This window comes from Malus sylvestris, chromosome 9 (assembly GCF_916048215.2).
Source record: "Malus sylvestris chromosome 9, drMalSylv7.2, whole genome shotgun sequence".
Classification (NCBI taxonomy): domain Eukaryota; kingdom Viridiplantae; phylum Streptophyta; class Magnoliopsida; order Rosales; family Rosaceae; genus Malus; species Malus sylvestris.
This window is the reverse complement of record NC_062268.1, coordinates 27,773,793-27,799,998: the sequence shown is the minus strand read 5'-3', so window position 1 is coordinate 27,799,998 and position 26,206 is coordinate 27,773,793. Positions and strand designations below refer to the sequence as shown.

The 26,206-nt window shown below is 36.0% G+C and overlaps 2 protein-coding genes and 1 long non-coding RNA gene across 5 annotated transcripts; 2 read left to right on the top strand and 1 right to left on the bottom strand.

The window, feature by feature from the left end:
- Window positions 1–7,938: 7,938 nt before the first annotated feature.
- LOC126634163 (uncharacterized) lies at window positions 7,939–8,750 on the top strand. The gene is made up of 2 exons (XM_050304654.1): window positions 7,939–8,365; window positions 8,469–8,750. Exons 1-2 carry the CDS (start codon window positions 8,149–8,151, stop codon window positions 8,582–8,584), a joined length of 333 nt encoding a protein of 110 aa, XP_050160611.1. The 5' UTR covers window positions 7,939–8,148; the 3' UTR covers window positions 8,585–8,750.
- Window positions 8,751–14,230: 5,480 nt separating this feature from the next.
- LOC126634161 (60S ribosomal protein L11-like) lies at window positions 14,231–16,396 on the top strand. Of its 2 annotated transcripts, XM_050304653.1 has the most exons (5): window positions 14,231–14,387; window positions 14,487–14,594; window positions 14,709–14,751; window positions 15,406–15,601; window positions 16,025–16,396. In XM_050304653.1, exons 1-5 carry the CDS (start codon window positions 14,385–14,387, stop codon window positions 16,224–16,226), a joined length of 552 nt encoding a protein of 183 aa, XP_050160610.1. In that variant the 5' UTR covers window positions 14,231–14,384; the 3' UTR covers window positions 16,227–16,396. The 2 variants fall into 2 exon arrangements, with proteins under 2 accessions (XP_050160610.1, XP_050160609.1); XM_050304652.1 differs by lacking the exon at window positions 14,231–14,387 and having other exon boundaries at window positions 14,481–14,594.
- A 178-nt stretch (window positions 16,397–16,574) lies between these two features.
- On the bottom strand, window positions 16,575–24,879 carry LOC126634164 (uncharacterized). Of its 2 annotated transcripts, XR_007627228.1 has the most exons (3): window positions 24,719–24,879; window positions 17,574–17,684; window positions 16,575–16,778 (listed from the first exon to the last, which is right to left on the bottom strand). It is a non-coding gene; the product is annotated as an uncharacterized LOC126634164 (long non-coding RNA). The 2 variants fall into 2 exon arrangements; XR_007627227.1 differs by lacking the exon at window positions 16,575–16,778 and having other exon boundaries at window positions 17,288–17,684.
- Between the last annotated feature and the right edge of the window lie 1,327 nt (window positions 24,880–26,206).

Sequence of the window (26,206 nt, the reverse complement as noted above, 5' to 3'; positions counted from 1 at the left end):
TCCGGTAAGTTACAAATATGTACATATACATGAATCAAAATAAACAAACAAAATGGAGCCTTCACAAAGGTTGCTCAGGAGAAGTCTCAGCGGTTAGCAAAGCCCCAGAAAGATGAGGCACCAAAGCGTGATTATTCGGAGCCTCAGTACTAGGCAGAACCCCAGAAGGAGGAGGCATCGAAGGTTGATCATTTGGAGTTTCATTATGCGGTACAGCCCCAGAAGACGAAGACAATAAATGCCTTTGGAACAAACCCACAAACCTCTAATGATCAAGTAAAATTTGACCATCAGATTCCTACAACTGGTCAAGCTTCCTCTTCATGTTTGTAGCATAGTCATGTGTGAGCTTGTGCAACTGTTTATTCTCATGATTGAGCCCTCTGATCTCATGTTTGAGACTTATCACTTCAGCCGCTAATGATTTAACTTGGCGGGTTCGAGCAAATAGGCATTGGGCCATATTAGACACATAACCTGCACACTGAACACTAAGAGCCAGAGAATCCTTAACAGCCAACTCATCAGACCGTTTGGAAAGTAGTCTGTTATCTTTGAGAGTGAGAAGGTTCCTAGCCACCACCGCAGCGGTCATATCATTCTTCATCACAGAGTCCCCAACGGTAAGAGAACGAATAGAGGATAAGAAGGATGGGCACCATATGTTGTCTTGAGAAGGCATGGCTGCCTATTCACCAAAGTTTAAGTCAAAACGACGATCGGATGGGCCAGACATTCTCATAAATGATGAAGGAGGAATGAAGTGCAATAAATCTTTGAAGTAAGGGGAAATTCCTACAAGCAATAATTCTCTGAATGTACTTCTTGCACACAATTGGTGCCCTTATAAAAGAGAGGGCAACAGGGCTGTTGGTTTAAAAATCGAAGAGGCACCACTCTCCGGATTCCGAAGAGGCACCACTTTCCACACGCAACATCAGCTCCTCGGGTACCACAGATAACTTTGCCAAAGATCTCTGAAAATGTTTAGACACATAAATTTTGAAGGTCCAGCTACCATACTATTACCCACAAGGGTAAAAGAACAGCATCACTACTTGATAACAAGAAAGTCCCAATGTGTGTCAACCTCCGTGCTCCATGGCAAGGCAGACTGGCAAAAATGCCCAACCTTTACTCACATTCGAGAAAACACTCCCAACAAGATTGCTTGCTCAAAAATCAAAGAGGCACCGCTCTCCGAATCTCGAGAGCTAGACTCCCAACAGGATTATGTGCTCAAAAATCGAAGAGGCATCGCCCTCCGAATCTCGAGAGTCAGACTCCCAACAGGATTACTTTCTCAAAAAATCAAAGAGACATTGCTCTTCGAATCTCAAGAGTCATACTCCAATAGGATTACGTGCTCAAAAATTGAAGACGCACTGCCTTCCAAATCTCGAGAGCCAGACTCCCAATAGGATTACTTTCTTAAAAATCGAAGAGACACTGCTCTCCGAATCTCAAGAGTCAGACTCTCAACATGATGGCTTTCTTAAAAATCGAAGAGGCATTGTTCTCTGAATCTTGAGAGCCAGATCCCCGATAAGATTGCTTGTTCGAAAACTGAAGAGACACCACTCTCCGAACTTCGAGAGCTAGATTTCCTTAGATAAAGCTTGTCTGCAATCTTCACATGCAACATCAGCTTTCCAGATATCACAGACCACTTTTTCAAAGTGCTCTAACAAAGTTAAAACACATGAAGCTTGCAGCTCCCACTACATTGCTATGACAAAAAAGGGTAAACGAATAGCACCACTACTTGTTGTTAGGGAGACTCCTCCTCCACAGCCAGGCAAACTTGCAAATAAAAAGAAAATGCTAACTTTTCTTCACATCCAAGAGGGCACTCTCAGCAGAGTCTCTCGAAATACTCAGTTTCTTTTCTCCTAATAATACCTCTGCAAACAAGCCACACCAGAGCAAGAGTATCTCATATCATCAGGGTTGAAAGCAAGAGTATCCCATATCATGCTTTTTCCCTGTCTTTTCCTTTGGCCTTGTTCTTACCTGCAAGACAAGGAGAAAGAGAGCAATCAGTCAGCACTTGGAATCAAGCTTCCAGTCAGGAACTGACTACCTGGAACTCCTTGCCTGATTACTTACCTGGCATTGTTCTCGAGTACTCATCCTCAACATCTTATGCTTCCAGAGAAGATACCACATCTGCCTGAGGAACAGATAGGGTAAGTGAGAAGGATACAAGGAAGCATGTGGAGATAAGCGTAACAGAACACGTGCTGATACATCCACTACTTTGTCAACAGCAAAAGTATCCCATATCATCAGGGTTAAACGTACTCTAGATTTGATGGACTTGTTTTGACCCTCAAATTCTTAAGCCGGCCTTGTACTCTGGAGGAAACCAGAAAATCCTCCAGCCCAGTTCAAGAATAAGCCTGTGAAAAGTTACTTCTTCAAAAGCAAAAGTATCTCATATCATCTCTTCTCCATTTGCTTCTCCTTATCCTTGTTGCTATTTACGACACAATGAGAATGAGAACAATTAACCGGAAGCCAAAGTCAAACCTCCGATCCAGCTTGCTTGCTTGGAAGTCTGATTGCTTACCTTGTCTATTACCTTCTTCGGCAAATAACCTACCTCGGCGACCTGGGGGACTCTTACTATAGGGTTTGTATCGCACTTGACCAAGCCCGAAACTACAAGTAAGCTTCAAGTGAAATTGATACATTACCTTGTGCATCTTCATCGATTAAAGATACCACCCCTGGATGGAGGAAAAGTACTTCCAGAGAAGATGCCACATCTACATATGAGACAGATAAGGTAAGTGAAAATGATACCACACTCAATGGCTTGGATCTTGCAAGTCCCCAACCGAGGAGCTTCCTTCACTCGGAAACTTAAGGGAGCACTGTTTGTACCATACTTGACTAATCCCGAAACAACTGAGCACCGGTCAACGTTATACCATCAAGGACCCAGAAGAGTTTCCCTCCAACCAGGAGGCCAATCACAGCACGACACGTGTCGACATCAGAAGCCAATCATAGCGTGACATGTGTCAACATCAGAAGCCAATCACAACACGACACGTGTCAATGTCAAAATGAAACTAGAAACTCTCTTTTATAAATAGAGATCATTCTCTCACAATATTTCTGAATGTCATTTGTACTAAATCATTCACTAGTACTCACTAAAGGAGAGCTTGAACCTATGTACTTATGTACACCCTTCACAATTAATGAGAACTCCTCTACTCCGTGGATGTAGCCAATCTGAGTGAACCATGTACATCTTGTGTTTGCTTCCCTGTCCCTATCCATTTACATACTTATCCACACTAGTGACCGGAGCAATCTAGCGAAGGTCACAAACTTAACACTTTATGTTGTACCAAAGTCCTCACTGATTTTGTGCATCAACACCTTTCAAAAAAGAAGAAAGAAAACAAGCATCCCGAGCACTTGCACAATGGTTCTACACTAGTGTCATTCCATTCAATGCAACAAACAACGAATATTATGTTAAAGCAATGAAAGCGGTATTCAATTTTAGTCCCAACTTTGATGCTCCTACAAGTCATGACTATAGGACTTGGATGCTCAAATAAGAAGTTAAGGATGTACAAAGCATGATGAAAGAACATGTAAAGGCTTGGAAGAGATATGGATGCACTATTATGTCGGATGGATGGTAAGATGGCAAAAGTAGGCGTTTAATCAATTTTCTTGTCAATAGCCCCCAAGGTACTTGGTTCTTGAAATCGGTTGATGCATCGACCTCTATTAAGAATGGAGATTTGTTGTATGGCTATTTGGATAATGTTATTCAAGAAAACTGGGAGGAGAATGTGACTCAAGTTATATTTGACAATGCTTCGAACTACAAGAATGTCAGGGCAAAACTTATGGAGAGGAAAGAGAATGTGTGGTGGACTCCATGTGCGGCTCATTGCATTGATTTGATGTTAGAAGATATCTCTAAGATGACATGGTTTGATGACACACTCAATTCTCATCAAAGCTAGTACCCATTGATTTGATGCTAGAAGATATTTCTAGGTGTATTTCAAAGTAGAGTAAATTGTAACAATGATCCCTCAACTTTAATCAAATTGGAGCAATGGTCCCTCAACTAAAAATCCATTACCATTGGTCCCTCAACTTATCAAAATGTGTAGCTATGGTCATTTTCATCAATTTCATCAAAATTTCGTCAAAATAAGTTATGTTGGAATGACCATTTATACAATTAGGGTCCCTTAACTCATCAAAGTGTGTAATTATGGTCCTTTTCGTCAACTACGTCAAAATTTGTCAAAACGAGTTATGTTGGAATGACCATTGCTACAATTGGGTTAAAGTTAAGGGACCATTTCTCCAGTTGAATTAAAGTTGAAAGACCAATGGTAATGGATTTTTAGTTGAGGGACTATATATGCACGTTTTGATGAGTTGATGGACCAATGGTAATGGATTTTTAGTTGAGGGACCATTGCTCCAATTGAGTTAAAGTTAAGGGACCATAGCTACAATTTACTCTTCAAAGTATCTATATGGGCATCAATGGGTACTAGCTTTAATGAGAAAGTACACCAACAATTCAGAAATTCTTTGTCCGTGCAGTTACTAGGTTTGCCACTTATTTCCTTACACTTCAACACTTACAAAAGCAAAAGGAAAATCTTGTTGCTTTGTTTGCTCCTCAAGAATGGTCGGAAAGTACCAATGCAAAATCCTGTAAAGCAAAGTTGGCTAAGCATCATGTGCTACATGATTGTGAGTTTTGGGGTAGAGTTTTCCTTTTGCATTAAGAGTGTTCTTCCTCTTGTTTGTGTCTTGAGAGAGGTTGATTCGGAGGAGAGACCCCCCTGGATGCAATTTCTTCCAGAAGAGAGAAGTCATAAAAGGAGGAGGAAGCATGATCCCATTGTTGTGGAAGAAATTACCTCCAATGATGAATGGATAACAAAGATAGAAGATCCTGCTCTTCCTGAAGATCATATGTGCCACCACCGGTTTATGAAGGTGGCCCATACATTTGAGAGCCTAGAGCGTCTTCTCCTCCTCCCCCTCCTCCTCCTCGTGAGCCTACTCCTCCTCGCGAGCCTACTCAACCTTGAGATCCTATTACATACAAAAGGAAGCGGGTAATGAAGGATCCTCAAGTCGAATAAATTTGGGGTATAATTCAGAAGATTCATTTGATGAATTGATGACATACTGTACAAGTTTATCTAGATTTGGCAATGAAGAGGATGATGTCGCCTTTGAATTAGATGAAGAGGATTTTGATGAATGACTGATTTCTTTGTTTGTATTTTGATATAGATGAAGATGATTTGGATGAATGATTGATTTCTTTGTTTGTATTACCTTTTGAATGATGAATTTGGATGATATTACCTTTGAATAATGAAATTAGATGATATTATCTTTTGAATGACTATGGATTTGAATGATAAATTGAGAATGGATGTTTATTTTACAAAGTATTATTTTTTATACAATTATATGTATAATATATAAAACATATATATTAAAAACAAATTAATCTCGTGAGACTTCGCCTCACACCTAGGCAAGGCTATCACTCGGAAGCCTCGTCTACACCTCGGCCTTTTAATACATTGTTACGGACTGAATACATAAACATAGTAAGAAATATATTTAAAATAGACATGAAAATTTAAAATAATACAACATACTTAAACTATACATGTTAATTAAAAATAATACGATATACTTACTAATAGGAGCATATTTATGCGACTTAGTTAGCATGTTTTCTTGCATTTACTTAGTTAGTTTATGCTTATTATAGTGTTTTAAGCTATTTTCATGTGTTTGTAGGTCCTAATGGCAAAGTTGGCAAGAAAGTGCATTTTGGTGCATTTTGGTGCAGTTTTGGGCTGAAATGGATTGCATGCATATGGAGCAAGTTGGATAGACCTTTTTGGTGCTTAAATGAGGCTAGGAATGTGCTACAAATCTGGAGAAATTATTTCAAGACTTGGAAGATAAGGAATCAGCAAGAAAGAATGAACATTATCCAAACCTTATCCAAACTGCCTTATCTTATCCAAACTGTAACTAACCTTATCTTATCTTATCCTATCCTAATCTTTTCCTAACTTAATTCCTTCTGCAAGGGGGAGTTAATTTCTAATTTAAATCACCTAGAAACCTTTCTAGAAGGCCTTATCTGTTCCTACATTAGTGCTACATGTTTTTAGGCCTTGTTCTTCTAGAAATCAGCCACATAACATTGTTTCTAGAATTCCCTACAAAGTGGCACCCCAAATCTTTCTAGAAGTCCCAATTTCTGCCACAAAACACATTGTTTCTGGATTCCCTAGAAAAGTGGCGCCTCTACCCTTTCTAGAAGGCCTTTTCCTTGCCTTGCAATCCATTCATTTTTCCCTCTAAGTATGCCACAACTTTCTATCCCTTTTTCCCCTTTGGATTTTGATTGTGCTAGCCTTTTTCTTATTGGATTTGGATTGTGCAAAGCCTTTTAAAAAATTAATAAGGCTTTGACCCTTCTCTTGAGGCCCAAGCAATATGTGCCACACCCTTTAAACCCTAGACCTAATTCTGAGGGTTTTCAGCCATGCTATATATATATTTATATGTTCTGCACCACTTACCCCCATATATTCTACAACCACACCAGAATTCGTTCTACACTACCACCCATTTAGAAATCCGTATTTTGCCGCAGAGGAGAGAAGACAAGACCTGGCCGTGGCTTCCATTGGAGAATGAGGAGTGTGCTGCAAGCCTACCTGCATCCTTTGGAGTTTCTAGAGTTCTTTCTTCCCTTGTTTTGTTTCCATGTTTATTTCAGATTGCTTTTCAATTGTTATGAATATGTGTAACTAAATTTCTTATTAGTTAGAGGTGAATTCGAAGCCATGAACTTATGCTTTATATGAATTGATTATCTTCAGTTATTGTTTCGTAAAACATGAATGTGATTTACTTATCTAGTTGATTGAGAACTTATTTATGTATGTTGATTAAGGGTGCACACTTAATTTGCATGCATGAATCTGATGCTAAAATATAAGGGAGTTTCACCTAGTCGTTATGAACTTATATTTATAAGTAGTGGAGGTTGCTAGTTACAATCGCGTTAAGTAAATCCATGGCAGGAGTATCATGCAGTTCATAGTTACAATTGCCTTGTCAGTTTTTATGATTTTCATAGAATTTTATGATCTTTGATTGTATCTCTATCATGTTGTTCATATAGGGAACTTGAGAAGAATAATTTGGTTTCCGATGCGTATTCCATCCAATTCAATGAACTTAGGAAAATCTGAAAGTTAATTTGTGCTTTTCACGATTAATTTGGGTCATCGTCATTCATGGTTTAAAGAAACAATACTGGAAATCAATTTATGTTGCATATGTTTCATGTGTGGAGAAGAATCCTCTAGCTAGCTTTTCACCATTCAATTCACTCAATTTCTTTTTTAATTTGCTTTGTTTCTGCAAGTTCTTTGTTTTAGTTTTAATTTCGTCAAAACAATGCCCCCTTTAATTAAATGTGTTAGTTTAGTTAGAAACTTGTTTAAATCTGTCCAATTAGTGTTTTGAGTCTTACTAGTCTTAAATTCGTCCAAATAACTCTTTAGAGTTAGTTTTGAGTCTTTTTTTTATTATTTTGTGCTGTTTTGAGTTAGTTTAGTTTGTTTTGAGTTATATAAGTCTAGTTAAGAGTCTTAGGGTGCGTTTGTTGCACCGGATTATCTCGGACTGGACTAGCTTTAGGGACTAAGTTGGACTGGGTTAGACTAGACTAAGCTGGACTGTCTTAGTGAAGCGTTTGATGTAGTGTCGGACTAAACAACAGGATAACAACAAATTCTAATATTATATTTTTTCATTTATATTTTATTAATATTTTATATTATTTAATACATATTTAGTAATATTTAATTACTTCCACTGTCTATTTGCTTTTTCATTCTGAAACCACCCATCTCCATTTCTTCCTAATTTTGCTCCGACCCTCTCCCTCTCTTCGTCTTTTTCTTTTCCTTTCCACTCTCTCCTCCCTCAAAACAGTGTCATTCATCACCCCCTTTTGTTCTCTTTTTTTTTTCCCTTTCCTTTTCTTTGCTGTTGTGATTCCTCTAAAGACCGAGGCGAACGCTAAGCCGAGGGAGGATGACGACGAGCCTGAAGAATGAGAGATCGTCGGCAACCAAGACTCGGCGTCGTCGAAGCCTTCGAAGGGAATTGCGCCGCAGTCTCACGCCCTGGAGCACTCCTGGACCTTCTGGTTCAATAGCCCTGCCGCAAAGTCCGCCAAGTCCAAGCAGGAGGATTGGGGCAGCTCCATCGGCCCGATCTACACCTTCATTACTGTCGAGGAGTTCTGGAGGTTAATTTCTTTCATTTCATGTGGTTTTGGGTTTAATTTTGTTTGGTTGGTAGGAAAACTGAGAAAAGATTGAATTTTTGCGTTTGTTATGTGCTTGCTGTAGTTTGTGATAGAACAAATTTGGCCATTTTTTGGTGGTGGAAGAACCCTCGCAGGGAGAAGGAAGAAGCCCAGAACTCACAGAAGGGCTCTCAGGGAGGAGGAAGAAGCCGGTCTTAGCAAGTCCCATGGTTTGGGGAGTGCCTCGCTAAGAACCTTTAAGGAGGCCTCTAGTCCACACGAGTCCCCTTTAGTCCCACTTAACTTAGTCCCATCACCTATCAAACATGGGACTGTAGTCCAGTCCAGTCCAGTCCTTCCTAAGGAGGTGAAACAAACGCCCCCTTAGAGTCTAGTTTTCTGTTTTTAAGTTTAGTTTTGTGTTCTTAAGTCAGTTTTTAGTAGATTAGCATCCCTAGTTAATCCCCGGTCTAGAACGATCCCTACTTGCATCTTTACTACAATTGTCAACAATAGGGTTTAATTTGTGTGTCAAGTTAATTTTCACATCACTTACTTATATCGAAGGACGTAATTCTAGTGTATATCCCTAAAACGCTTGACCCGAGCAAATAGATCATTACTGACACACTTTAACCTGGATATCCACGTGGGCACTTAAATCGATACATGTTGGCTGCCACTTAAAAGGTGACGATGCCATAACATGCAAGTAACGTATAAAAGTACGAATAAATTAAAGATTGAAAATTGAACAAGAAAATAGTGCATAATGAGTTTGATGAACCTTGAATAATTCAACAATTGTTTTGCTTTTAAAATACTTTTTGTAACCGATACTTGGACCTCGATCCACATTATAAACTACATGGTCATCACGGCCCCTTTTTGGACACTAATAGGGCATTGCATAAGAGGATCCTAAACTTTGTCCAAATTACATCTCGCAAAGGTGATGGCATTGGAAGGTGTCTAGAGATTTGCTTGAATGATTAGGGCATAGACAAGGTGTTTAGCATTACGGTTGACAAGGATAGTGCAAATGACACTGTTATTGCATACATGAAGAGCTCAAGTCAATTGGTAATGTTTTACTCAACGGGGCTCACTTGCACGATGTGTGCTTGTCACATCCTCAATTTGATAGTTAAGGATGGAATGGCAAATATTAGTAGTGAGATTGAGACCATAAGAAATTGTGTGAAGTTTTTACACTCATCCCTGTGAGGTTGGAGTCTTTTACGGAATATTGCATCTTGAAGAGACTTGATAAGATATCAAGTATCCCTTTTGATGTTGTCACACTCACAAAGTGTAATGCCACCTATGAAATGCTTAAATAGGGCTTTCAAGTTTAAATAAGTGCTCGCTAGGATGGCCTTTGAGTGTGACACTTGTATCGCTTACTTTAACAAGGAGGTCTCTAAAGAGGTTAATGGGTTGACAACAAAGGCCAAGCAGGTGGGTCATTCAGGGTGGATGATTGGGAGAGGTTGATGATTTTTGCTCACTTTCTCAAAAAGTTTTATGATGCCACCTTCACTATAAGTGCAACCCTTACTGCAACTTCAAACTTAAAACTCGGCACGGTGATTGCTTTGGAAGTGGAGATACAAAAACAAATTTTGAACACCTCTAACACCACTTTGCAAAGAATGTCTATTTCTATGAAACTCAAGTTTGACAAATATTGGGGTGACATTGAAAATGTGAACCTTATTCTCTTTGTGGCCCAAGCACTCAACTCGAGGTAAAAATTTGAAATGTTGGAGACAAATGTAAAAGAGCTCGGCTACGGATGAGACAAAATAAGGGAGGTGAAAGCAAGGATAAAAATGAGATAGCCAATGAAGTGGAAATGTACTTCAACGATCCACATGAAAGCCAAACATATGGTGGTTTAAATCTCTTGGATTGGTGGAAGGGAAATAATGGACATATCAAACTCTTGGCAAAGTTGCTAGGGATTTTTTGCTCTTCCTAATAGTACCGTTGCTAATGAGAATGCATTTAGTTTTGGTATGAGAGTTGTCAATAATTTTAGAGCTTCCTTAACACCTAAAACGGATAAGGCTTTAGTGTGTATTAGTGATTGGCTTAGGGGGAATGAATTTTGTTTCTACAAGGAGCATACACTCAACAAATTCATTTTCTACAAGGAACTTGAATGCTTAGAAAAAAGTAAGTGAATAATTTGATTTCCCTTTTTTATTTTCTTAATATTTATTATTCTATTTCTATAATTCAATCTAAATAATGTGTGGCTTATTGTTTTAGGGACGCCTAATTTGGGAAGTGAGGAGAATTCAACTCAAAGAAATGAAATGTCACCTCTACCTCCTCCACCACCTCAAGTTCAAGTTCAATAACGTCAAAGTCAATCAATACCTCCACGAGCACTCATTTCAAGGGGAAGGGGAAGAGTTCAACCATCAATGCCAAGGGGAAAGGGAAGAGTTCAACTAACAAGAATGGGAAGGGGTAAACCATCAACAAGCATGGAAAGGGATCAACAACCAACAAGTACAACAATGGATTAACCACAACCATCAACAAGAGCATGGGGCCGAAGGGGCTGAATGGGCTGAAGGGGGCAATCTTCATGAACTTAATTTAAACTTTTCTCTTTGCTTTTAGTTTGTAACTTATTTTTTTGCTTTTTGTTTGTTACTTATTTTATTTTGGTTGCATGTATATTGAATGTTGAATTTAAGTAGTTTGATAGTAGTGTCACATCCTAGACTCAACTCTGCCGTAGCACTATATTGTCAGCTCTGGGCTTACCATTCCCTCACGATTTTGTTTTTGGGTTTCAGCACAAAAACTTCCTAGGGGGTCACCCATCCTAGGACTGTTTTCACCCAAACTCACTTAACTTCGGAGTTCTTATGGGATCTGGAGCCAATGAGTTCCCAAAAGGCCTCGTGCTATAGGGAGGGAATCATGTACATATAAGGCACATCACCCCCTCTCCGTTGGTTGATGTGAGATCTTACAATCCACCCCACTTAAGGGGAACCCGGCGTAATCACCAGCACACTCGCACCGAACGGCATAGTGGCTTTAATACCATTCTGTCACATCCCAATCTCGACTCCGCCCTAACACAATATTGTTCGCTTTGGGCTTACCATTCCCTTACGCATTTGTTTATGGGAGCTCAGACTAGAATTTCCCAATGGGTCACCTATCCTGGGAATGCTCTTGCCCTAACTCGTTTAACTTTGGAGTTTCGATGGAATCCAGAGCTAGTGAGTTCCCAAAAGGCCTCATGCTATAGGGAAGGGAGCATGTACATATACGGCATATCACCCTATCTCCGTTGGTCGATGTGGGATCTTACAATCCACACCACTTAAGGGGAACCCGGTGTCTTCGCCGGCACATCTGCACCGAACGACAGAGTGGCTCTGATACCATTCTGTCACATCCCAGCCTTCGCCATAGCACGATATTGTCCGCTCTGGGCTTACCATTCCCTCACAGTTTTTTTTTTTTGGTTTCGGCTAGAGAACTTCCCAGGGGGGTCACCTATCCTAAGACTGCTCTCGCCTAAACTCACTTAACTTTGGAGTTTTTCTGGGATCCGGAGCTAGTGAGTTCCCAAAAGGCCTCGTGTTATAGGGAAGGGAGCATGTACATATAAGGCACATCACCACTTCTCCGTTGGTCGATGTGGGATCTTACAATCCACCTCACTTAAGGGGAACCCGACGTCCTCGCCGGAACATCTGCACTAAATGGCAGAGTGGCTCTGATACCATTCTGTCACATCCCAGCCTCCATCGTAGCACGATATTGTCCGCTCTAGGCTTACCATTCCCTCATGGTTTTGTTTTTGGGTTTCAACTCTAGAACTTCTCAGGGGGTCACCTAGCCTAAGACTGCCATCGCCCAAACTCACTTAACTTTGGAGTTTTGATGGGATCTGGAGCTAGTGAGTTCCTAAAAGGCCTCGTGCTATGGGGAAGGGAGCATGTACATATAAGTCACATCACCCCATCTCCGTTGGTTGATGTGTGATCTTACAAGTAGACTATATTAGAAAGTGAAGTATGAAATTAAGTATTTTGGAACTTTAGAATGTTAATTTGACTTGGTAAGAATGAATTGGTATTTCAATTAGTATGAAATTTCAAAATGGTATGAGGTAAAAAGCCTAAATTTCAATTGACATGAAATTGAGCAACAATATTTCGGGCCAAAAGCTCAAATTTTAGCCCACAGCCCAAAAATCTCAAAATTCAGCCTAAAAATCCAAAACCCAAAATCCAGTCCCGATCCATCTTGAAATATCGAAAACATTTTAGGAATTACGAAATTTTGGTTCGGGATTGGTCTTCAAATTCCTGTCCCGAAAATTTTCGATTTGGGATTCAGGATTCCATTTTCAGTTTGGGATCCCATACTTAACCACCCCTAGTTGGAATCCATAAATTCAACGTCATTTCAATTACCCAGATCCTCCCTTTCCCTCCCGCTCCTTGTACCCTCTCCTTGCACAAGTCTCTCTGCCTATGAAAATTTACATATCTTCAAACGACAGAAAAAACTCGAAGTATATATATCTAAACAAACATCGTTGTTAAATATCAAAACTACCTATTCTTTGTCAACTAAAGGGGGGTGAAAATATTATTTAGTCTTCTATCACAAAAAAAAAAATTATATATATATATATATATGGGCAATGTAATTTCACCAAATAAAAAATTGTTGTCTTTTATTAAAACATCACCTATATGTGATTTTAACATATATCTAATATTAAAAACAGAAAAACAAAAACATCCCTTCCACTTTGTACCTCTCTCCTTCCCATTTTAAAAACAAAAAAAAATGTTAACATACACCAACATTACTGACCATTATGTGGATCAATTTAATGTGAACATCTGTCATTTGAACAAGTAAACATTTGTCAATTTAATTATTAGGATAGGTTTCAAATGACAGATGTTTACATTAAATTGCTCCACATAGTGGTCAGTAATGTTGGTATGCTGACCATTCAGCATGCAAGTATTGTCCGTAAGCATATGCTAGTATTCAAATAAAAGAAATGCGTTGGGTTTGATTTTTTATGGCCTTGACTATTTATACCACCTACGCTCAAATCCATCAAAATTCATCACGCATTGAAATTGTAGGAAATCTTTTGCATTCTCAATACAACTAGACATATGGATTTTTTTGAAATTCTAATTGAATACATTTGGATTTGAATGCATTCTAAAAAATCATATTAAATTTTACTTTGAAAGTTTGATTATACCGTAGCCAAAAAAAGAAAAAAAAATTGATTATACTATGATTTCAAATCTTAATTTGTCTATACAAGTTCCGGAGCCAACGTAAAACTGAGGTTGAGTTTTAGGGGTGGTTTGGGAGTGAGGTGCTTATAAAAAAACACCCATGAAAAAAAGTTGTGAGGGTTTTAGGTGTTTGGTAAACTAAAAAAAAAGGCTTATTTTGGAAGCTGCTGTGAGAATAAGCCGAAATCAAAGGAAAAGGCTGAAGCTGCTATTTGTAGCTTTGGAAAACTGGCTTTTTTTCAAAGCACACGGAGCTACAGTGCTCCTTTAATGAAAAGACCCACTATCAGACTGTTTTTTTTTTTCCAAAAGCACTTTTACAAAAAAGTTTACCAAACACTCTGCTGATTTATTTCACAGCCGCTTATTCTCACAGCAGCTTTTTTTCAAAGCACAGCAATACCAAACCAGCCCTTAGGGAACGGTGGTGAAAATAAGCCTTAAACCCTAGTTCCCCATCAAATTAAAAATGAAAGTAGAAATGAGTGATGCAAATGACTATATAGAAACAAAACTGTAATTTTCAAAGTCCAAAAGGGGTAATTCTGTCTCTAAATCGAAAACAAAATTGTTGCTGAAAAGAATACACTCCCATCAAAAACCCTAGCTCTGTAGGACTGCATCCCCTGGTCACATTAGGGTTCTTGCCTCTCTCTCACTCTTCATCCCAGAACCCTCCTGCGGCTGCTACCCGCCAATCCCAAATGGTCTCTCTCTCTCATCGGTTTCAATGTTTAATTTCTGCATTTGGGTGTTAATCAAGTTTGGTAATCGTGAGTTGGTTTTTGTGGGGTGTGGAAATGCAGGCTGAAGAGAAAAAGTTAGCGAACCCTATGAGGGAGATCAAGGTCCAGAAGCTGGTCCTCAACATCTCCGTCGGTGAGAGCGGAGATCGACTCACGAGAGCGGCCAAGGTACACCCTGTTGCTAACCTCACCACCCATCCCACACAAATCCTGTACTACTTACTCATAGTATATGAATGTATATGTACTGTTATAATTGATTTAATTGTTTTTTGTTTGAAGGTGTTGGAGCAACTCAGTGGCCAAACACCCGTTTTCTCCAAAGGTAATTTTTTTACCCGTTTGAATTTTAGTGGTAATTCAGTTTTGCATCGTTTCATCTGTCTGCAGCTAGAAATTTGTATGCTTTTCATGGGTTCTGGGATTGGGGTTGACTACTGGTTTTTTGACGTGTTTTCGGAATCGAAATTGACTTTGAGTGCAGTATGAGTTTTCTAATTTTATCTGTCTTGTGGATTCGTGGGATAGTTTTTGCGTATGATCTTATTCGCTGTGTTTAATCAGTACGTCTATATTTTTGCTTTTTGATTGCTTCAGCAGTTGAGCAATTTTGTCTACAATGCTTCAAAAGGCCGAAAGTTGAATTGAGTGTGGACTTCGTTCTGTTTCTGTGCTTTTTTCCCTTCTAGTTAGATGTGTTTAAGGTATTGGCTAATGACTTAGTTGTTAAGGAGTACAGCGGTTTGACGTAAGTCTGGTTAAATTTGCCTGGTACAAAATATTTTTGCTTATAGACTAGCCTCTTCCGTTTTTAGCTTTATGGAACTATGTATTTTGAATGTATGAATGAATTTTTTTAGTTTTCTTTTTCTACAACATATTGGATGGTAATTGTTCATTCGGTTTCTGATTATTTGTTGTATATTTTCATCTATTTCATACTGTATACATATGTGATTTTCTCACTTGCTATATCTAGCAAGGTACACTGTTCGATCCTTTGGCATCAGGCGTAATGAGAAGATTGCATGTTACGTCACTGTCAGGGGTGACAAGGCGATGCAACTTTTGGAGAGCGGTTTGAAGGTCAAGGAATATGAGTTGCTACGAAGGAACTTCAGTGACACTGGTTGTTTTGGATTTGGAATCCAGGAGCACATTGATTTGGGAATCAAGTAAGCCGTTTTATTCCACAATACTTGTTCCTCCATTTATTTACTCTTTTAAATCTGAGTCATGGGTCCCTTTATTATCTTACTACAAGTTAATGTAATTTGAAAGTACTTTTTTCCTAATTGCAAAATTTCATAATTTTCGTCGAAGGCAACCGATATTGATATAACCATCAAAATTTTCATAAATTTGCATATTGATATTTCCACCAATATCGAAATCCCTGATAGAAACTTTGGGTGAATTTGATTTTCGTTTTCAAGACATCCCATTTAAATTGTTAGTTATCGTTGCCCAGTATTGTGGACTCTTTGGTGCTTTTCCTGTTTCTTGTATCCAGTGGGATGTTACTACCATGGTATGTTGACTTTTCGTTCTTATTCAGTCCGTTGTTTCCTCATTCCTCTTTATTTATTTTCTTTCAGATACGATCCTTCTACAGGTATCTATGGAATGGACTTTTACGTTGTTCTGGAGCGTCCGGGATACCGTGTGGGTCGACGTCGCAGGTGCAAGTCTCGCGTCGGGATCCAGCACAGGGTCACAAAGGATGATGCCATGAAATGGTTCCAGGTCAAGTATGAGGGAGTGATTCTTAACAAGTCGCAGCAGCTCTCAGCTTCGTAGGCCCTTAGGATCGTTAATTTAATTTTATCAGTCTCTATGACCGGCTTCTGTTAATTTTCAGTTTTGCAAAGCCCGAGTTAGCGTTTGGAGCGAAGTATGTTAATTTTGTTTTTTGACTTATAAAGCTTTTGGAAGTTATTATATATCATTAGAGCTTGTGTTGCCTGGAATTTCGGTTTCTTTGATTCATACTTATCGCAACACTTGGGAGCATTGAAACCTCACAGCATGAATGAAGCGGTTAATCTTGATTTCTGTTGTGCCCTATATTTTTCGGACATGAAATCACGTTGTGACTCGGAGTGTGACATTGCGGTTCGTGTTTAAAACGATTGTCTCCTTAGAAATCAAGGATACATAGGTACAACCTAGTCCTATAGGGTACAACAGGTAATGAAACAAACAGAAGAAGCTGAATCCAGAGAATTCTGGAAACCAGTTTCTAAAACGTGACAGGGACGAGATGTGAGTTCATGGAATGATAAGCTTTTTGCCAGCGTAGATTGTATCTCCTGTAAGACCATTCACCTCTTTGATCGCATCAATGGGTACCTAAGATAAGACGTGCATAACAACAGATTAACAGTTTTCACAGGCAACCTAGTAAGTGTTTCTTGTCAAATGAACACATACTTGAGCACACAAAACATATTACTTTCCAAAGGTTATCCCACGCAAATGGAATATCACCCTCTGTTTCATTATACAGATATAACAAGGCATCTCGCTCCAATTTGCATTGAAGCAGGCCTTGTGCAAAGAGAGATGCAGATTGCCCCAACCTCCGACGTTTTCTTGAGTTGATGCACTCAAGCATTTCAGAATGACGTAAATCAAATTCAAGTGTTATGTGTTGTTCTAATAACCAACATTTATCTCCGTTGAGCCGGTTAGTTGGATCAACCTTAGTTCAATCACGAAGCAGCCAGCCACTTCTTGCAGGTGACAAATTCCAAGGTTTTCAAAACATGGCCTTGTTGAATTTCCCAAACATTCAAGGATAAAACGGCAGGAACTTTACAGAAATGTAGCCATTGAGATACAAAATACACATTTGAAAGTCCGTCTAAAATTTGGCAGCTACTTTTATTTGGGGGTTTAAAACACAAGTTCACAAGGCGGCGCAAGTCAAAGGCGTTTTCAACATCTATCCAACATATTTCTCACAAACCGTATGGTTTAAAATCGTAAACTAAGCAAGCCCGATCTTTTCTTCTCAATACCAGCTGCGCAATTCGACACCACAAGAATTACCGTATGGATGCAAATTCTCAAAGAAAAATATAAACATAAGAACACCACATCACGTGTAATACCATAACAGTTGAAAGAGTTGAAAAGGTTTACCCCATGTTCTCTAGAGAGCCCCCAAAGAGTGTCTCCCTTCTCGATCTCTATCGTTTTATGCCATGACTTCCGCGTGACTTCCACATTTTGGTCCATCCTGGTAATGGTTTTCTGCAATAAAATCCACAAAGCAAATCAACGTCAATGGGCTTAGCATTTAATAGTGGGAGCTTTAATGAAAAGCGCTTTGACTAACTTTAATTTAACCAAAAACCACATAATAACTTTATTTAATAAAAATGACATGAATTTTAATGAAAAATGACACAAACTATAAGAAACAGAAGTCTAACTAAAGAGCACACGGGCTAGAAGTAAGCCCAGCATGCAAAACAATTTTTTTTTCCAATCCTTGCCCCTGACGGAACACCACTTCCGTTAGCCAAACCGTTTAGAATTTGAATGCCATTTTGTCAGCCAGTTTCTCTCTCTTTTTTTTTTTTTTTTTTTTGTTTTTTTTGAATTTGCCGTTGGTTTCTCCTTTTTATTTTTCTTATTTTCTTCTTGCCCTCCCCCTTGCTCCTGGAAGCCAGAAGGGACGTCTTTTTCATAGGCTTGAGAAACCCATCGATTCCCACTTTCTTTTATTATATATATATATATATATTTTTTTTTTTTTTTTTTTTTACTTATTTGAATTAGGTTGTTCAAATTACCAACCTCCACCTTAATTTTGTTTGTCACTTAGAACCTGTATAAATGTTTTTTGTAGGAACCCTTTCATTGAAACTTATTTCAATTTCATTTTTAGTTGGTGGGTTTAAAGATTTGCCAGTGCGGCCTTGACTATTGATCGATAAAACAATGGTCCTGTAGATGATCAATAGTTCAGTTTACTTTGGTAAAAATGTATGGTTTAGTTTAATAAATAGTTCAGTTTGTTTTAATAATAAAGTATGGTTTTCTAGTTCAATTTGATAAATAGTTCAGTTTGCTTTGGTAAAAAAGTGTGGTTTAGTTTGATAAATAGTTCAGTTTGCTTTGGTAAAAAAGTGTGGTTTTCTAGTTCACTTTGATAAAAAGTTCAGTTTGATAAATAGTTTAGTTTGCTTTGGAAAAAAAGTGTGGTTTTCTAGTTCAGTTTAATAAATAGTCCAGTTTGCTTTGGTAAAAAAGTATGGTTCAGTTTGATAAATAGTTCAGTTTGTTTTGGTAAAAAAATGTGGTTTAGTTTGTTAAATAGTTCAATTTGCTTTGGTAAAAAAGTGTGGTTTTCTAGTTCACTTTGGTAAAAAAATGTGGTTTTCTAGTTTACTTTGATAAATAGTTCAGTTTGCTTTGGTAAAAAAATATGGTTTAGTTTGATAAATAGCTCAGTTTACTTTGGTAAAAAAGTATGGTTTTCTAGTTCAGTTTGATAAATAGTTCAGTTCGCTTTCGTAAAAAAGTGTGGTTTAGTTTGATAAATAGTTCAGTTTACTTTGGTAAAAATGTATGGTTTTCTAGTTCAATATGTTAAATAGTTCAGTTTGCTTTCGTAAAAAAGTGTGGTTTAGTTTGATAAATAGTTCAATTTGCTTTGGTAAAAAAATTGTGGTTTTCTAGTTCACTTTGATAAATAGTTCAATTTGATAAATAGTTCAGTTTGTTTTGGTAAAAAAATGTGGTTTAGTTTGTTAAATAGTTCAATTTGCTTTGGTAAAAAAGTATGGTTTTCTAGTTTACTTTGATAAATAGTTCAGTTTGCTTTGGTAAAAAAATGTGGTTTTCTAGTTTACTTTGATAAATAGTTCAGTTTGCTTTGATAAAAAAGTATGGTTTACTTTGATAAATAGTTCAGTTTACTTTGGTAAAAAAGTATGGTTTTCTAGTTCAATTTGATGAATAGTTCAGTTCGCTTTCGTAAAAAAGTGTGGTTTAGTTTGATAAATAGTTCAGTTTACTTTGGTAAAAAAGTATGGTTTTCTAGTTCAGTTTGTTAAATAGTTCAGTTTGCTTTCGTAAAAAAGTGTGGTTTAGTTTGATAAATAGTTCAATTTGCTTTGGTAAAAAAATTGTGGTTTTCTAGTTCACTTTGATAAATAGTTTAGTTTGTTTTGGTAAAAAAATGTGGTTTAGTTTGTTAAATAGTTCAATTTGCGTTGGTAAAAAAATGTGGTTTTCTAATTTACTTTGATAAATAGTTCAGTTTGCTTTGGTAAAAAAGTATGGTTTAGTTTGATAAATAGTTCAGTTTACTTTGATAAAAAAGTATGGTTTTCTAGTTCAGTTTCATAAATAGTTCAGTTTGCTTTCGTAAAAAAGTGTGGTTTAGTTTGATAAATTGTTCAGTTTACTTTGGTAAAAAAGTATGGTTTTCTAGTTCAGTTTGTTAAATAGTTAAGTTTGCTTTCGTAAAAAAGTGTGGTTTAGTTTGATAAATAGTTCTGTTTGCTTTGGTAAAAAATTGTGGTTTTCTAGTTCAGTTTGATAAATAGTTCAGTTTGCTTTGGTAAAAAAATGTGGTTTTCTACTTAACTTTGATAAATAGTTCAGTTTGCTTTGGTAAAAAAGTATGGTTCAGTTTGATAAATAGTTCAGTTTGTTTTGGTAAAAAAGTGTAGTTTAGTTTGATAAATAGTTCAGTTTGTTTTGGTAAAAAAGTGTGGTTTTCTAGTTCACTTTGATAAATAGTTCAGTTTGCTTTGGTAAGAAAATGTGGTTTTCTAGTTTACTTTGATGAATAGTTCACTTTGATAAATAGTTCAGTTTGATAAATAGTTCAGTTTCCTTTGGTAAAAAAATGTGGTATAATTAGATAAATATTTCAATTTGCTTTGGTAAAAAAGTGGGGTTTTCTAGTTCAGTTTGATAAATAGTTCAGTTTGCTTTTGTAAACAAATATGCTTTGGTTTGATAAATAGTTCAGTTTGTTTTGGTAAAAAATTGTGGTTTTCTAGATCACTTTGATAAATAGTTCAGTTTGTTTTGGTAAAAAAGTGTGGTTTAGTTTGATAAATAGTTCAGTTTGCTTTGGTAAAAAAATGTGGTTTTCCAATTTACTTTAATAAATAGTTAACTTTGATAAATAGTTCAGTTTGTTTTGGTAAAAAAATGTGGTTTAGTTAGCTAAATAGTTCAATTTGTTTTAGTAAAAAAGTGTGGTTTTCTAGTTCAGTTTGATAAATAGTTCAGTTTGCTTTTGTAAAAAAATGTGGTTTGATTTAATAAATGGTTCACTTTGATAAATAGTTCAATTTGCTTTGGTAAAAAAGTGTGGTTTAGTTTGAAAAATAGTTCAGTTTATTTCGGTAAAAAAGTATGGTTTTCTAGTTCAGTTTGATAAATAGTTAAGTTTACTTTGGTAAAAAAGTGTGGTTTAGTTTGATAAATAGTTCAGTTTGCTTTGGTAAAAAAATGTGGTTTTCTAGTTCACTTTGATAAATAGTTCAGTTTGATAAATAGTTCAGTTTGTTTTGAAAAAAAAGTGTGGTTTTCTAGTTCAATTTGATAAATAGTTCAGTTTGCTTTTGTAAAAAAGTGTAGTTTTCTACTTAACATTGATATATAGTTCAGTTTGCTTTGGTAAAAAAATATGGTTCGCTTTGATAAATAGTTCTGTTTGTTTTGGTAAAAAAAGTGGTTTAGTTTGATAAATAGTTCAGTTTGCTTTGGTAAAAAAATTGTTGTTTTCTAGTTCACTTTGATAAATAGTTCAGTTTGCTTTGGTAAAAAAATATGTTTTTCTAGTTTACTTTGATAAATAGTTCAGTTTGTTTTGGTAAAAAAATTTGGTTTAATTAGATAAATAATTTAGTTTACTTTGGTAAAAAAGTGTGGTTTTCTAGTTCAGTTTGATAAATAGTTCAGTTTGCTTTTGTAAAAATATATGGTTTGGTTTGATAAATAGTTCAGTTTGTTTTGGTAAAAAGTTGTGGTTTTCTAATTCACTTTGATAAATAGTTTAGTTTGATTTGGTAAAAAAGTGTGGTTTAGTTTGATAAATAGTTCAGTTTGCTTTGGTAAAAAAATGTGGTTTTCTAGTTTACTTTGATAAATAGTTCACTTTGATAAATAGTTCAGTTTGTTTTAGTAAAAAAAAATGTAGTTTAGTTAGATAAATAGTTCAATTTGTTTTAGTAAAAAAGTGTGGTTTTCTAGTTCAATTTGATAAATAGTTCAGTTTGCTTTTTGTAAAAAATATGTATTGGTTTGATAAATGGTTCACTTTGATAAATAGTTCAATTTGCTTTGGTAAAAAAGTGTGGTTTTCTAGTTCAGTTTGCTTTGGTAAAAAAGTGTGGTTTTCTAGTTCACTTTGATAAATAGTTCAGTTTGATAAATAGTTCAGTTTGCTTTGGAAAAAAAAGTGTGGTTTTCTAGTTTAGTTTGATAAATAGTTCAGTTTGCTTTGGTAAAAAAGTGTGGTTTTCTACTTAACTTAGATAAATAGTTCAGTTTGTTTGGTAAAAAAGTATGGTTCAGTTTGTTTTGGTAAAAACGTGTGGTTTTCTAGTTCACTTTGATAAATAGTTCAATTTACTTTGGTAAAAAATTATGGTTCAGTTTGATAAATAGTTCAGTTTGTTTTGGTAAAAAAATGTGGTTTAGTTTGTTAAATAGTTCAGTTTACTTTCGTAAAAAAATGTGGTTTTCTAGTTACTTTGATAAATAGTTCAGTTTGCTTTGGTAAAAACATGTGTTTTTCTAGTTTACTTTGATAAATAGTTCAGTTTGCTTTGGTAAAAAAATGTGGTTTAATTAGATAAATAATTCAGTTTGCTTTGGTAAAAAAGTGTAGTTTTCTAGTTCAGTTTGATAAATAGTTCAGTTTGGTTTTGTAAAAAAATATGGTTTGATTTGATAAATAGTTCAGTTTGTTTTGGTAAAAAAGTGTGGTTTTCTAGTTCACTTTGATAAATTGTTCAGTTTGCTTTGATAAAAAAGTGTGGTTTAGTTTGATAAATAGTTCAGTTTGCTTTGGTAAAAAAATGAGGTTTTCTAGTTTACTTTGATAAATAGTTCAGTTTGCTTTGGTAAAAAAATTGTTGTTTAGTTAGATAAATAGTTCAATTTGTTTTAGTAAAAAAATGTGGTTTTCTAGTTTAGTTTGATAAATAGTTCAGTTTGCTTTTGTAAAAAAGTGTGGTTTGGTTTGATAAATGGTTCACTTTGATAAATAGTTCAATTTTATAAATAGTTCGATTTGCTTTGGTAAAAAAGTGTGGATTAGTTTGATAAATAGTTCAGTTTACTTTGGTAAAAAAGTATGGTTTTCTAGTTCTGTTTGATAAATAGTTCAATTTGCTTTGGTAAAAATAGTTGAGTTTGCTTTGGTAAAAAAGTGTGGTTTAGTTTGATAAATAGTTCAGTTTGCTTTGGTAAAAAATTGTGGTTTTCTAGTTCAGTTTGATAAATAGTTCAGTTTGCTTTGGAAAAAAAGTGTGGTTTTTCTAGTTCAGTTTGATAAATAGTTCAGTTTGCTTTGATAAATAGTTCAGTTTGCTTTGGTAAAAAAGTATGGTTCTGTTTGATAAATAGTTCAGTTTGTTTTGGTAAAAAGGTGTGGTTTTCTAGTTCACTTTGATAAATAGTTGAATTTGCTTTGGTAAAAAAATGTGGTTTTCTAGTTTACTTTGATAAATAGTTCACTTTGATAAATATTTCCGTTTGATAAATAGTTCAGTTTGCTTTGATAAAAAAATGTGGTTTAATTATATAAATAGTTCAGTTTGTTTTGGTAAAAAAGTGTGGTTTTCTAATTCATTTCGATAAATATTTCAGTTTGCTTTTGTAAAAAAATATGGTTTGGTTTGATAAATAGTTCAGTTTGTTTTGGTAAAAATGTGTGGTTTTCTAGTTCAATTTGATAAATAGTTCAGTTTGCTTTGGTAAAAAAATGTGGTTTAGTTTGATAAATAGTTCAGTTTGCTTTGGTTAAAAAATGTGGTTTTCTAGTTTACTTGGATAAATAGTTCACTTTGATAAATAGTTCAGTTTGCTTCGGTAAAAAAATGTGGTTTAGTTAGATAAATAGTTCAATTTGTTTTAGTAAAAAAGAAAGAAAAGGGGAGGTTATGCAAATGAAAGCAACCATTGTCTTGTAAATAACGGACATCATGATTTGCTGCAATATGCTGACCAGAAACATTTTCTTGTAAGAATGAACGTAAAGCGTTATCTTCACTTTCTCAGACAACCATGAACTTGTCTTTGTGTGGCTTTTGGTTCACACCATAATATTCAGAAAAACCTAGGCATATAGAATTGAACAACATTGTCCAAATCATAAACAGTATTTGTATGGTAAGAAAATGAGGAAATATAATTATTTTATATCTGATACTTTGCCAAATTAACAACCTAGTTCTCTTATCCAACCCCAAATTTACTATTTTACACATTTTTTTCAAACAAATGAACTTTGAGTCCTTCTAGTGCTGCAGATACAAAAATTGCATATGACAAGTTTGTCCACATTCATCCAAAATACACACAAAAACAAATGAAAGGGCACATTCAAACTCCAAAAAACTACATAGAATAAACTCCAAGCCTTCAATAGTAGTAGTACGAATTTGTCTTCGTATAATAAGTTCAAATATAAAACAATGATTGCCAAACTTCAACTACTACAAAAATTTTAGAAAATAATTCACCAAAACTAAAACCTTTAGTTTATACTTTCCACATATTGTTTTTCTAGCTAATAGCTACAACAGTAAATCCATATGAAATCAAATGTTAACCAACCTGCAAATCTCAACATTGGAAACCTCGCTTGTGTATGCATGCCTGCTGATGCATGCCAGTCCATATGAAATCAAATCTTAACAGTCCATATGCGGTATGCATACCTGCTGATGCTGAAGCTCGCTTTTTCTTATTGGATTCGATCAATTCAATTGATTCAAAAATGGTGGAATTCTAATTAAATTGAAAACGAAAAAGTGACTAGGGAGAGAGGGAGAGAGACAGATTCGATCCGATTCGGTTAAAATTCAAAATTTTCAAGCCATTTTCATTAGTTTTCCTTTTAATAAAATCACCAGAAATAGTATGACCAATGTATCAAAATCTAAATCAGAATATGTAAAGCATTTTTTGTAAAATACACAAATGATTTGATCACTCAAATAAAAATAAAAATTCAAAAATCCACATACAAATCGAAACAAACAGGGAAATGGGTGACCCCAAAATGTCAAATCGTAACTTGCACGTACCCGAAGAGAAGGGTGTGGTTCCTTGACAGTGATGGGTTGCTGCTGGGGAGGGAGAGGAAGCTGGGACGGAAGCTGAATGGGTTGAGTTGACTCGGTGAGTGGAGGAGTTTGTTCATTTCTGTTTTTGTTAAAAAGGGTTTAGAGCTTTAAGAATGCTCATAGCGATGTAAGTCTCATGAGAGCTGCATGCTTGTTAATACGTGTATCTAAGGTTTGAGGTTATAGAGTTCGAGTATGACTTTGTCTATAAGCTACCAAAAGGTGTGTACGATAAGGAATGTAGCTAAACAATCCTGATAAACTATACTAATGTTATATTAGCTGATATGGATACTTGGGATTGCATGATAAGGTTGAGTTCAATTAGGACTAACATTATGGGAAGTCTCCTAGTTGAACACCATTGCATAAGGTATAAATATAGGGTCCCTGCACTCTCAATTGATATGCAATAAAAGAGCCTCACGCCCCATAGTATTGAGCCATTGCATTCTGAGATTGACGAGTTGCAGAAGAAGCCTACCTCGATTGCATTCTAGCCTACATGGTTTCTTCAGGTTAGTGGTTATTTGGTTTTAGTGAATCAGTTATGTATTAAACTAATCTTACATTTGGTATCAGAGCTTTCACATACCAATTAACCCTAAGATGAAAGCATCAAGAACAATTTTTTTTTTCTGTAGATTATGGACTGATGACAAGTTATCAGGGAATTTATGTATTGAGCATATACCAGCTAAAATTGTTTGTGTTCAAATGCATGTCTTCAAAAACTTGGACATCAATAGTTGCACTAGAGTTTGATATGTAAACACTGATCATCTAAAGATGAACCGTTGTTTATATATCAAATTTTAAGTGGCATAATGCTTCATTAAAACCATGAATGACCAACGACATGACCTCAAAACCACAAAGGTTTATAGTCATGATCAAAGTCAGGTTCGTTCATGGGGATATGTTGGCATTGTGATAAAGAAAATTGTTCATAAATTTTGACATTCAAAGATGTTGAAACTGTGACATATGGATATGGGACTAAAGTTTAATTTCTTTGCATATTGCAGTTTTAAAGGTGTCAATCCAAGCTCCATGAATCTCAATACCATTGAGCCACTGACTAGAATGAGTTATAAGAAGTGGAACCAAGACCTTGAGATTGTTCTTGGGGTGATGGACGTGGATTTGGCACTAAGGAGTGATGAACCACTGCTACGCGATGAAGGATGCCCAGCAAGTCAAAGGTCTAAGCATGAGAAATGGCAGAAAGCAAACAGAATCTCTCTCATGATTATCAGAAGGACCATGACTGATGTTGTGCGCGGGGGTTTCCCAGAAACATCCAAAGCCAAGGATCTTATGAAATCCATTGAAGAAAAATACAAGGAGTCTGAGAAGACCGAGACAAGTAACCTAATGAATTCTCTCACCACTATTAGATATGATGGAGTTGAAAGTGTTCGAGAATATATTCTCAAAGTGGTGGAC

Bases quoted from the DNA above. Each gene is read 5' to 3' on its own strand.
- LOC126634163 (XM_050304654.1), top strand. From the start codon at position 8,149: ATGACGACGAGCCTGAAGAATGAGAGATCGTCGGCAACCAAGACTCGG. The intron at 8,366-8,468 runs GTTAATTTCTTT...TGCTTGCTGTAG, and splicing joins ACTGTCGAGGAGTTCTGGAG to TTTGTGATAGAACAAATTTG.
- LOC126634161 (XM_050304652.1), top strand. From the start codon at position 14,481: ATGCAGGCTGAAGAGAAAAAGTTAGCGAACCCTATGAGGGAGATCAAG. The intron at 14,595-14,708 runs GTACACCCTGTT...TTTTGTTTGAAG, and splicing joins GACTCACGAGAGCGGCCAAG to GTGTTGGAGCAACTCAGTGG. The intron at 14,752-15,405 runs GTAATTTTTTTA...TGCTATATCTAG, and splicing joins AACACCCGTTTTCTCCAAAG to CAAGGTACACTGTTCGATCC.